The sequence below is a fragment of the Chaetura pelagica genome, unplaced genomic scaffold (assembly GCF_000747805.2).
Source record: "Chaetura pelagica isolate M959 unplaced genomic scaffold, ChaPel_1.0 scaffold271, whole genome shotgun sequence".
NCBI lineage: Eukaryota > Metazoa > Chordata > Aves > Apodiformes > Apodidae > Chaetura > Chaetura pelagica.
In genome coordinates, this window is record NW_009952106.1 from 203,830 (window position 1) to 217,206 (window position 13,377).

Below are 13,377 nucleotides of genomic sequence, written 5' to 3' on the forward strand. Positions count from 1 at the left end.
AAAACTTTGTGCTGCTCATCTTGCCCACAGCTGTATTTCTTGTTTTGTCACCAGTATATTGCTTGAGATAATGGGCATAGCTGTATTTAGGGTTGAGGGTGCTGGGGCATATAAAAGGCTTTATTATTATTATTGAAGGTAACTGGCAACTATATAAGCTCTTCTACACTGTGTAATCTGCAGCAGAAAAGCATTTTTCTTGGTATTTTTATATGTAAGTGACAAAATTCTGCCTAAGGTCATCTGCCCTGTTAGAGCTAGTGACAAATATTTTTCCAAGTATTAGATGTCCAGATAAACTAGGAAATGAAAGCTGCAATATTATGCCCTTGTATCACTCTGTATTGACCAGCAGAATTTGGTGTTGTTTTCATGTAGGGAAGTCCTCACTTCAGAAACAGCATCAATATTTTACAATGTTACTGTCTTCCACTCTGTATTATTTTCCTTTACTATAAGTGCCTAGAGATGCTACCTTCTGAGCTCAGACACCATAGAAGTTTGTCTAAATAGGAACACGTCAGTGTTCTCAGGAGTGTCCCCTTTAACTACTGCTGAAGATGGCTCAAGCTATGTCTGGCTGGCTTTGCATGGAGACGTATTAAGGATGCTCACATGATCCACAACCGTGGCTCACTTGGGAGGCAGTGACATAAATAATTTATTTTTGTTCCACAAGAGCACATTGTTCTCAAGCCTGGATGCTGTGTATTCATGAAGGTCAGAACCAGTGTGAAGCCTCAGGAGCTCTGCGGTGTCACCCCACAAGTTCTGTGCTTTCCCACATTATGACTACTCCAGAGGCTGACATCTCACGAATCAGAAAATTTTGATTCCTCTGTAACCATTACAAGGTTTACTGCTTTCCTTAAACCCTTCTTATTATCTATTGTGTTTGGGTATAACTTGTTATATGATGCCACTGCTGTAGCATCTCCTCTGCTGTGATGTTTGCATCACCACCTCCTGGCTTGCACTTTCACTTCAACATTCCAAGCAGTTTATTTTTTAATCTTTTGCAGGTATCCACTCCATCACAAATGTCTTCACCTTTCCCTCTCCAGCAAAGCCTTTCAGTGTATGAAATGAGAATTGTGCATGGGCTTTGTTCATCATGACTGTCTGTATTAACATGCCTGACCTAAGTACTCTAAATGAAATAAAATGCTTTTCAGCTTCACCTACATTAAGCTACAGGGTGCTACAACAAAAGATTAATGGTTTCAGCTGACATTCTGTCAGGCAAAGAGGGGTCATTACTGCCCTCTTGTTCCAGACAGAATTCCTCTCCTTGAAGAGAGGGTGTACTCCTCAGGCCTCATGACAGGTTGACACAGAATTTATTTTCTTGGCAGAAATAATAGTCAGGATGGAAACTTGCATGCATTGTATAGCAAATCTTTTGTTTCTTTCATTTGTCTTCAGTTAAAAAGGTTAAATATGTTTTCTTGGAAACCTTACACTATTCTTATTCATCCTAGAAATAGAAACTTGTAATAGTAGTAGGTAACTTCACATTTCCTTTCACTGCAGAACATACAAACCCGTGATGGAAAGACTGTTTTGCCATCTCTCAGAATAAGCATTTTGTGTATTGCATGCCAACTAGCCCTGTTCTAGGATAGGGAAATCCAAACCTGCTTTCTTAGTTTATGTTAGGCTACTCTTAAGGTATTTCCTTTACATTGAAAAATATCTCACATAGTTTTGGGGCATTTCCCTTATTTGTACATAATTGAGACAATAAATTGTCTCAATTTATTGCTTACCACAGATCATTTCTCCTTCAGGATTTGTCTAACACTCCTCTGTTACTCTGTTTCCACTCACCAGCGCAGCTACTGTTGTATCTTCTTTTGGCAACAACTTTGCTGTTCTGTTCTTTTCTTCCAGCCAAAACTGTCAGGTTGAATGCATTTAGTATGAATTTATGCCAAAGACCAACTTTTAAAGTGGACTGGTAAACTCACTGTTATTCATATAAAAAATTAATATTCCAGTTTTTAATAGGGGATTGGGGAGAAATAATTAAAAGCAACTTAATTCAAATGACTAGTTATTCAGTGTCTTTTACACTAAGTAAGACCTAAGTAAGTAATTTGAATAAAGGTTTTCAGAGAGAAATAGTTACTGACAGCCTACCTATGTCGTTACCTACCTCTTAAAAATAGTTTTCATTCTGATTAAAAGCTGCTTCTTTTGCCATCATATTGTTATTGCTCACATCTTATAATTTCTTTCATAGCTGTTTCCAGTCCTTCTGAAGAGCTAAATATGCTTGATCCAGTAGAAGAGAAGCTTCGGATGCAAATTGAAGAAGAAAAAAATAGGTATTACTTCTCCCTCAAAGTTCTGCCATCCTTCAGAAGACAAATTATACTGATAGTATATCCCAGTTACAATTCTGCACACAGAGCTACCTTCAGGGTTTTCTCTGACATTTTCAAAATGTCAGCTTGTGGTTCACTAATGATTTTTAAACTTCTGTATATGCTGTTGGTTTTTCTGTAAGATGCCACAGTACGTGAGTGGGGAAAATTTATGCTTGGGCTAATGGGTAGAAATAAATAAAAATACCTTAATGTCCTCCCTGAGCATTTGTGCTAGAAGCATGTTGATTGAATCCAAATGCATTGTGACTCTTATTGGTTGGTTTAGAAATGTCCCACCTTCCTTGACCTAAGGAAAACCTTTAGGCTGTACAGGATTGACTAAGTATAAATTATATGCAGAATATGCATTGGTTAACCAGTCCTTGCTCTAATATCCCTGGAGGAGGATAAAAGGAGGATAATGTCCCCCAGGAGGATAAAAGAGATGCAAGGATATCAGTTCTAAGGATTTTGCTAGTGATTATGTTATATGCAGAATGTGAGGAAACTTCTGGCTGTTTCATACTATGGGTAAATCTCCAACTATATGTTAGCTAAGAGACCTCATTAGTGAAGCTTCCAACTGAAAAGGGAATCAGTCTCAACTCCTGCTGAGTCCAAGCTCTAATGACCAGTTGTTTATTAATGGTAACATGCTGAGAAATCAAAATATATCATTGATGTATTTGATTGAATCTGTATTTTAATTGTCAATCAATATTGGTCCAACTTGAATTTCTCTTTTTTTTTTTTTTTTTTTTTTTTTTTTTTTTTTTTTTAAATGAAATAACAGCTTTGGGGGACAAGTTTCCTGTACTTAGTGCCCAGTGAAACTCTTTTCAAATTTGAGATGTCACTTCATACCATCACTCTGTCTGTGTCCCCTGCTATTCTGATTATGGTATATTCTTTTGTAGTTTAAATCTATAACTGTTCAAGCTAACATGAAGCTTTGTTCAGATATGCATTGGAAGATCTGTAATGCAGTTTTTCTTCTCAGTTATAAAACAATGTTCAATCGCTTGAAAGTTCTGAAGGTAGAGATTAAGCACCTGCAGTTTCTTGTGGAAAAAGTCGAGATGAAGCTGCATAAAGACTTTGAAGTCTGGTGGTCTGAAGAGGCAATATATCTACGGGTATGAAATAACTTTGTATTTCTTCCATTTTCATGTAATGTAATGTCTTTGATAACTTCTTAAAGAAGAAGTTCATTGACTAGATAGAAAAGAGTATGAAGGATGGAATGTGGGGCCTGATTCACCTATGCTTATGCCGATGTAAATCAGACAAAACTAATATGAATTATGTTCACCTGAAGCTAACACAAACAAAGCGAAGCCCTTGCTTTCTGCTCTATTTTCTGCTTAGACTTTCCCCCAGACATCTAGATTGAAAGTAAAGAATGGTCCTGAAATGCCGAAAACTCTGAAGGGACATAAAACAAATAAAGGAGATTGGAAAAAGTAATCTCTTTTACTGCTAGCAAAACTATGATTTCATCAGGTTTATGATGTGTATATTAGAAGATGGCAGTCGTAGCTGTAAGATGGACAAATCCCAACTAACATAATTGGTTTTTAGCTTCCTTTGTTTACAAAGACTCCAGTAACCTTTCAGCTTTCCTAAGCTCCCAGAGGGTCAGCAGCTCTCACCTTGGAGCTTGCATCCCTTAAGTCTAGCCAAGGCCCACCACTGCCACCATTGCCTCTTTAAGAACCCAGCAGAAACAGACTGCTCTGGTTTAATGACTTGTATAAAAACAAACTAAAGAGATGTCACCTTAACTAGTATGTTAGAAGTTCATAACACAGTTGGTCTGAAAGCTACACAGCTTCACAAACACAGGTGACAGTAGGAAGGTCCAGAGGGGGATCAACTGAAACAACAACATAACTTTCATATGCTCCCCTTCTGACACTTTTTTAATGTCTTCCATGCAGTGACATGGCATCTCGCAGCAAAGTGCTGCCATGAAATGCACATCAACCCAATGAAAAAGAGTGCTGAATGCAGTCCATCCCAAATATATTTATTATTCATTGGAAGAAGAGATTCACTTCTTAAGGAAAAATTGTTATAAACAAAGAAGTGTTTACCCAGTACTTTATTTAATACAGTTTAAAATTAAACTGTTGTGTTTTTTTTTTCAGAAAACAGACTAAATTACGGAACTTAACACAAGGAACTTAGTTATCCATAAATTGCCACCTTACTAGTTTAATTTCAAGTTATCATTGCAAAATACTTTTCAGGTTAAAATCTCTAACCATATTAGTGGCAAAGAGGATCATGTTTTAGTCACCCTCCTGTCTAAATATTTAGGCTTTTCAAAGCACTGCAAGTAATATTCTTGACTCCACCGGAGCACATTTTTCTCTCTCCCTTAACAGGAGAGGTCCAGGATTCAGCCTCTCATGATTCATCACTAGAAGATTAGAAAACTGAAAAAAATAATTGGGATTGATTTCTTGGATATTGACCTATCTGTACATCTGAGCTCCCTAAGAAAGTCAAATCGGCTAACACATGCTGTTACATATTAAAAACCTGTAACGTGAGCTTAAAAATACTTGAACCAATGCTAAACCTTTTTCTCTTTGTTCAGAAGTGTTTGTCCAAGTGAAGAAAATACTGTGTGATTCAGACTCTGTGTTTTCTGAATGAGTCATTGCCTACCTCATTATTGCTGAGACCTGTAGGCCAATATTAAGCACTCTAAAGAAAATCCTGTCCTGTGTAATTTTGTTTTCCAATCTATACCCAGCAGGAAAAGGCAGAGATGGTTAGCTCACCAGATAGCGCAGCTGCTTGTCCTCAGTTTATCAAATCCTCACAACGTCAAACTAGCAGGTAAATTGGTCATTTTTCTCTTCCTTCCTTACTTGTAGAGAAAATGCAGTTTTAGTAGAAGTGTAGCTGACTAGAATGCAGGTATCACACTCAAGCACTGCATTTTACCTTAATGTCCTCCCTGAGCATTTGTGCTAGAAGCATGTTGATTGAATCCAAATGCATTGTGACTCTTATTGGTTGATTTAGAAATGTCCCACCTTCCTTGACCTAAGGAAAACCTTTAGGCTGTACAGGATTGACTAAGTATAAATTATATGCAGAATATGCATTGGTTAACCAGTCCTTGCTCTAATATCCCTGGAGGAGGATAAAAGGAGGATAATGTCCCCCAGGAGGATAAAAGAGATGCAAGGATATCAGTTCTAAGGATTTTGCTAGTGATTATGTTATATGCAGAATGTGAGGAAACTTCTGGCTGTTTCATACTATGGGTAAATCTCCAACTATATGTTAGCTAAGAGACCTCATTAGTGAAGCTTCCAACTGAAAAGGGAATCAGTCTCAACTCCTGCTGAGTCCAAGCTCTAATGACCAGTTGTTTATTAATGGTAACATGCTGAGAAATCAAAATATATCATTGATGTATTTGATTGAATCTGTATTTTAATTGTCAATCAATATTGGTCCAACTTGAATTTCTCTTTTTTTTTTTTTTTTTTTTTTTTTTTTTTTTTTTTTTAAATGAAATAACAGCTTTGGGGGACAAGTTTCCTGTACTTAGTGCCCAGTGAAACTCTTTTCAAATTTGAGATGTCACTTCATACCATCACTCTGTCTGTGTCCCCTGCTATTCTGATTATGGTATATTCTTTTGTAGTTTAAATCTATAACTGTTCAAGCTAACATGAAGCTTTGTTCAGATATGCATTGGAAGATCTGTAATGCAGTTTTTCTTCTCAGTTATAAAACAATGTTTCACTCTGTCTGTGTCCCCTGCTATTCTGATTATGGTATATTCTTTTGTAGTTTAAATCTATAACTGTTCAAGCTAACATGAAGCTTTGTTCAGATATGCATTGGAAGATCTGTAATGCAGTTTTTCTTCTCAGTTATAAAACAATGTTCAATCGCTTGAAAGTTCTGAAGGTAGAGATTAAGCACCTGCAGTTTCTTGTGGAAAAAGTCGAGATGAAGCTGCATAAAGACTTTGAAGTCTGGTGGTCTGAAGAGGCAATACATCTACGGGTATGAAATAACTTTGTATTTCTTCCATTTTCATGTAATGTAATGTCTTTGATAACTTCTTAAAGAAGAAGTTCATTGACTAGATAGAAAAGAGTATGAAGGATGGAATGTGGGGCCTGATTCACCTATGCTTATGCCGATGTAAATCAGACAAAACTAATATGAATTATGTTCACCTGAAGCTAACACAAACAAAGCGAAGCCCTTGCTTTCTGCTCTATTTTCTGCTTAGACTTTCCCCCAGACATCTAGATTGAAAGTAAAGAATGGTCCTGAAATGCCGAAAACTCTGAAGGGACATAAAACAAATAAAGGAGATTGGAAAAAGTAATCTCTTTTACTGCTAGCAAAACTATGATTTCATCAGGTTTATGATGTGTATATTAGAAGATGGCAGTCGTAGCTGTAAGATGGACAAATCCCAACTAACATAATTGGTTTTTAGCTTCCTTTGTTTACAAAGACTCCAGTAACCTTTCAGCTTTCCTAAGCTCCCAGAGGGTCAGCAGCTCTCACCTTGGAGCTTGCATCCCTTAAGTCTAGCCAAGGCCCACCACTGCCACCATTGCCTCTTTAAGAACCCAGCAGAAACAGACTGCTCTGGTTTAATGACTTGTATAAAAACAAACTAAAGAGATGTCACCTTAACTAGTATGTTAGAAGTTCATAACACAGTTGGTCTGAAAGCTACACAGCTTCACAAACACAGGTGACAGTAGGAAGGTCCAGAGGGGGATCAACTGAAACAACAACATAACTTTCATATGCTCCCCTTCTGACACTTTTTTAATGTCTTCCATGCAGTGACATGGCATCTCGCAGCAAAGTGCTGCCATGAAATGCACATCAACCCAATGAAAAAGAGTGCTGAATGCAGTCCATCCCAAATATATTTATTATTCATTGGAAGAAGAGATTCACTTCTTAAGGAAAAATTGTTATAAACAAAGAAGTGTTTACCCAGTACTTTATTTAATACAGTTTAAAATTAAACTGTTGTGTTTTTTTTTCAGAAAACAGACTAAATTACGGAACTTAACACAAGGAACTTAGTTATCCATAAATTGCCACCTTACTAGTTTAATTTCAAGTTATCATTGCAAAATACTTTTCAGGTTAAAATCTCTAACCATATTAGTGGCAAAGAGGATCATGTTTTAGTCACCCTCCTGTCTAAATATTTAGGCTTTTCAAAGCACTGCAAGTAATATTCTTGACTCCACCGGAGCACATTTTTCTCTCTCCCTTAACAGGAGAGGTCCAGGATTCAGCCTCTCATGATTCATCACTAGAAGATTAGAAAACTGAAAAAAATAATTGGGATTGATTTCTTGGATATTGACCTATCTGTACATCTGAGCTCCCTAAGAAAGTCAAATCGGCTAACACATGCTGTTACATATTAAAAACCTGTAACGTGAGCTTAAAAATACTTGAACCAATGCTAAACCTTTTTCTCTTTGTTCAGAAGTGTTTGTCCAAGTGAAGAAAATACTGTGTGATTCAGACTCTGTGTTTTCTGAATGAGTCATTGCCTACCTCATTATTGCTGAGACCTGTAGGCCAATATTAAGCACTCTAAAGAAAATCCTGTCCTGTGTAATTTTGTTTTCCAATCTATACCCAGCAGGAAAAGGCAGAGATGGTTAGCTCACCAGATAGCGCAGCTGCTTGTCCTCAGTTTATCAAATCCTCACAACGTCAAACTAGCAGGTAAATTGGTCATTTTTCTCTTCCTTCCTTACTTGTAGAGAAAATGCAGTTTTAGTAGAAGTGTAGCTGACTAGAATGCAGGTATCACACTCAAGCACTGCATTTCCAGTTCTGAAAGAAGCATCTGTGTGGAAAATAAATATTTTTAATTCAGACATTTTGCAATCCTATTGAGCTTATTTTAGCTCAGGTCTTTTGACCTTTCTGACCTGAAAACCTGTCACTGGAGGCTCCACGACAGACAGCTAAGAATAGCACACCTGTTATCAGTCAATTTCAATATATTAGGAGACTATATCTTATTTAGGATGCATTGAGGAGGCTGCAAACCAAAGAAATAATTTACAATTATGTAATATATAGTCTAGATAAATTTGATGTTGAAAAATATCCTGGTGCTATGTTCAATCAGTATATTATTCCACAATGATATTGCATTTGAAATTGTAAAACACTGGTGCATCTTCTACAGTAAAAAAATAAAAGTAATCATCATGGTTGTGTGATCATCAGTCACTTCTGATTTAAATTGGCAGTAATAGATCTTCCATAGCCTTCAAGAAAAGTAGAGTGCAGAAAAAGACATTATTGAATGTCCATGTTTCCATATTAATTTACAAAAGAATTGAGGTCTTCTCTCTGCTTCCCATTTCCTCTTTCCTTTCCCACCTTTCTCTTGCTCTTTTTTTCTCCCTCTCTGTCTCCCTTCTTCTCATTGTACAGCTAATCTCTCTAAGCGGCTTTATGTACATTTTTATAACAATACTCCACATAAATGATGTTTCTTGCTTTGCTGCAAACATAAAATATCCTACATACCATTAAATAATTAATACTGGATTTTCTTAAAACTGTAAAATACGTTCTTTCATCTATCTGTAATAAATGGTCCATTACCAGTTCAGAGAATGAAACACATAATCCCCTACATTTGTCTAAGAAGGCATTTTCAGATGTCTTGAACTGATGAAAACCGATTCTCATTTTCTCTACTGTGCTTTAACTCTTACTCTGTGTTCTCTCAAGACTTTGGCACTATTTGCTTTGCAAATGGCCTGCAGGTTTTAGGCCTAATTTGAGCTACTAATTTCTGGTTTTAGGCTGAAGGTTACTTGTCCCACAGAAAAGCTGATAGAGCAGAACATGAGAACATTTTTGGTCTATCTTTGCACAGAGGCAACCAAATTAACTCAAGCAATCTCACTCTCTTTAACTTTGTATGAATTGAACTAAGGACCTCTTGCACAACCTCTCTGCCCCATTGTTCTTGGGAACAACAATTTCCAGTTCATGTGCTGATCCATTGCTCAGGAGAGTGAGATTTTTTGCAGCCTAAGCTAGAATTAAAAAAACATAGCATAATGCCCAGGCAGTTGCCAATGTGTGGGAGAGTGGCCTGCAGGAGCAGTGATTTCTCCTTCCCCCACCCTAGCTCAGAAGCAAATTCTATAACTGGTTTCAGTAATGGACATGTTGACTGAGATTGACTGGGTGATCCTTGCATACATATCACAGACCCAGAACATTCATCTTCTTGAACTTAAATTGTAGAGGGAGTCAAGATGAATATAGTTTTGTTTTCCCACCTCTATCAATATTCTTGCAATAATCTTTTGGAGTTAGCTACTCCTCATAGTTCCAGAAAGTTGATCTTATTTTATGTTAGGCTCTTTAAATATATTTTACACAGGTACATTTCCAGTGTGATGTATATGGGAGCAAAAACACTATTTCAACTTTTTGTACTACAGGAACTGCAGTCTTAATATCCCACTGTGCATGAAAATTTACTTTTCCCCCTATTTGAGGTGATAACATTTTAGAGTAAAAGTTTCCAATATTACAGGCTTTAAGACTATAAAACTGTAGAATATTTATTTCCCAAGGATTTCCTTGACCCCAGTTGACACAGGAAATTTACTTACCAGTTCCCATGATTGTGTAGGATGAGTCCAGGCTACAGTTGCTCCTTTTGGTTACACAGTCCCAAGACACAAATGGCTCTTTGTTTCTAACTCACCTAGGAATCGACAATCTCCTTCTCTGAAATGATATTGCTGTCTTCACCCAGTAGAATAACTGCTCACAAAAGCAGAAACTGACATAATTTATGTTTGATACAATGTGGTATAAATAAAACCTATCTCCAAGATAGAATTCAGTTCCCAGGTGTGTTCAATGGATATGAGATCTAAACTTAGTGGGCTGCATGTCAGAAATCTAAGACTGCTGTTGACAAAGTAAGTATGTGGTAAACCCGTTCAAACTCCTGAGTTTTAACAGATATAAATACAATCTTAAGAATTAGAAGTAATAAATTATCAATCTCAGCATATAAAGAATACATAATCTTTCCTGAGGTTCATATATGTGTTTGAACAAAAACTTTTGATCACCTTCTAGTGCACAGTTCACATCATATTATTACTGTTTGACACATATTAGTTGTGTTACCAGAGAAAATTAAGCCTTGGGAAAGGGATATAATAGCCTAAATTAATTTTAAATAAAATCAATTTATAACTAAAATAACAGAGAAGGGAGGCTGGTAATCCTTTTGAGGCTTAAGAAAGATACTCACATTTAAAAGACATTTGATTCATGTCCAACCACGTTCTCTCAGTTGAAAAAAAATGGCTAAATTGTTAAGTGTCAAAAAGAGTCTCTGTTCATACAGGAGTTGAACAGTGAGGATTTCTGCCTTAGTAAGTAAGGTTTGAAAGCCATTGGCTGTATTCTACTCCCTCTAGAGTAAGAAGCAAAACATTTATTTCAGTGACCACAGAGCTGAAGTGGGGAAAAGGATGACTAAAGTGTTATCAGTGGGTTTCACATGAGAAAAGACATTTCTGCATAAGAAAGGTAATTTCTTGAACAGGTTAATCACATTACCAAATCAGATATACATAAAATTGCTTAAACCAGTAGTTTGTATATTGTTGAGGCTTACAGTCTCATGCTCATTACCTTGTTGAGTAGATTCAGAAGGTTTCTAAACTATATTTATCTTTGCATATGTCTTTCATATGAAGGTTGCTGCAATATTAAATCTCATCTGATCTGAACATGTTCCTTAAAAAGAGGAGCAAGTCTTGAAAGAGGAGAAAGAATGACCTATTTCTGTATTTCAGTCAGAAAAGGGTCTAATCAGTAACCCCAGAGCCACAGTACAAAGAGAAAGGAAGAGGAACTTAAAATAATAATCAAGAAATTATTTTATTCAAAAGGAATGTCTAATAAAATGCCTCAAAGTGGAAAGTGAATACTCTACTTGTCCATATTGTGCCTACCATGAAGCTGTGGTGCTAACTGCAACTCGTACTGTATGTACATTTATATTACTTCATGGGTTCCTGTCAAGTCTGCAAAATGTTTTAAAATGCATGTCAAGTTCACTACTCCGTGTCTCTCCACTTCAGAATTCAAGCACAGTGTTCATCCTCAAATAGTCTCTTCTCCCACATTGGCTTTCGTTTAAGAAATTTGTCAGATCCTTTTCTGTTCAAGTTACTACTCTCACTGAGTATTCAGTTTCAGTAGTGTTGAACTGTTCCTGTATTCCCCTTGAATCAATCAAATGTTGGATAGTTAGTCATTCAAATCTTGTAAAAAAAAATTGGATTTTTTTTCTTTCTCTGAGAAGGAATGCATTCCTTCTTAATTCAGTCAGATCTTTCCAACCTCACTCATTCCCTTTTACTGAATCTCATTTGTCCTATTCCAGCAAGCACCACAGTACATCCAATTGTAGACTTCTTGGCTCTCCAGCTTCTTCAAAAACTTCCTGTCACTTTAGATTCCCTTGGTGATATTTTCAGATAACTCTTCATGTTTCTGGTGACTCTGAGCATCAGATTTTTTTAGCATTTATTGTCGTGGGTTGCAAAATCCACTCCCTGTATTAATGCTGTGTGAAACAGGGGGAATGTTTACATATTTTGCAGCACTTTCTGTTGTAATCCTGTTTCATTCCTGCCAATTTTCTGCATTGTTACATGATGACAAAATGTAATCTGAGAATAACATGATTGATTAATGACATTTCAAAGATTTTTGCATTCTGTTGGTAACAATTTAACTTTTACAATTTATGAACAGATTATGAATTTGCAAGTTAGGCCAAATTTGATTTTGTAACCAAATGCTAGAATGTGCAGATTTTAAGCAGCTTGAATTTTGCTTGCCCCTACACAGAATATCTGTTCTTCTCACATCCGAGGCTCAGATGACTGGAGAACTACAGCTGAGAGGTTGCACACCTGCAAATTTTACACTTTCCATTTTAATCTACCTGATTTTCCACTTCTTTTTTTTTTTTTTTTAAGCTGGAAAATCAATCATTCAATATCATGACACCATCATCCCTCCAGCTCCTCTACCCTATGTGCTTGATGGAGCTGGTCAGTCCATGGGACAGTCATCTCTGGCCCTTGAGTTCTGCAGCAGGGGAGACACTGCCACAACACTGTGTACATCTCTCTAGCTGCTGTCCCACGCCTGACTGAGACACATACTCCCAACAGATGACCCCCCCCAAAAAAAGCAAGTTGTTACCCCTGAGTGAAACTTCAGGTATTAGGTTAAAAAAAGTACAGACACATGTGAACTTGCCAGACTATCTTTAATCTCCAGAAGAAGCTGGAATTTTACTGAAGCTGTCAGGAAACAGTACTTTGAGACTTCTTAGATTCAACTCAACAGACAGAGAGGAGGAATCCTAGCCCCCACCCCATGCTTACATAATTACTTTCCATTAAATTTAGAGCTGATTTTTCTCATCGCTGCAACAGCATCTAACACTAAGATGAAAGAGGAGGGTCCTGGGTTCTGAGAGCAGGCCAGGAACAAGCTGTATCTGAGCATGCAAACCACTGCAAAATTAGACTCCTTTGTTCCCTTGTGATTCAACGTATCTTGCAATGCCATAGAAATATTATCAGAACTTCAGTATGTAGGATGTAAATTAGCCCCATACAGGCCACCCCTCTAGCCTAGGGATTAGAGAAATATCTAGGATACATAAAACATGGATTTGAGTTCTGCCAAGTTGAGGTACTCATTTGTTAGATCAATACTCTGATTGTTAACCTCTCCTATGAAAGCAGCAGTTTGAGTAATTACAAAAAATAGTTATAATTTTCTTACCAGTTTCCTTAACCTGCAAAGGAGGAGTTTGCATCCCACAGATGAAAATGTCTGGCTGTAGCCCCACAGGCAGAGGGTGAGAGTTTAAGGTCCATCTCTGAGCACAGTA

The 13,377-nt window shown here is 37.0% G+C and overlaps 1 protein-coding gene across 1 annotated transcript in view; it reads left to right on the plus strand.

The window, feature by feature from the left end:
* KIF6 (kinesin family member 6) overlaps window positions 1-13,377 on the plus strand; it is a gene marked incomplete at its 5' end in the record, with an annotated part of 207,295 nt that overhangs the window by 189,633 nt on the left and 4,285 nt on the right. The window contains 3 exons of the mRNA XM_010006127.1: window positions 2,246-2,330; window positions 6,275-6,412; window positions 8,034-8,123. Coding sequence (XP_010004429.1) covers window positions 2,246-2,330; window positions 6,275-6,412; window positions 8,034-8,123 — 313 coding nt within the window. The remainder of the gene's footprint in view (window positions 1-2,245; window positions 2,331-6,274; window positions 6,413-8,033; window positions 8,124-13,377) is intronic.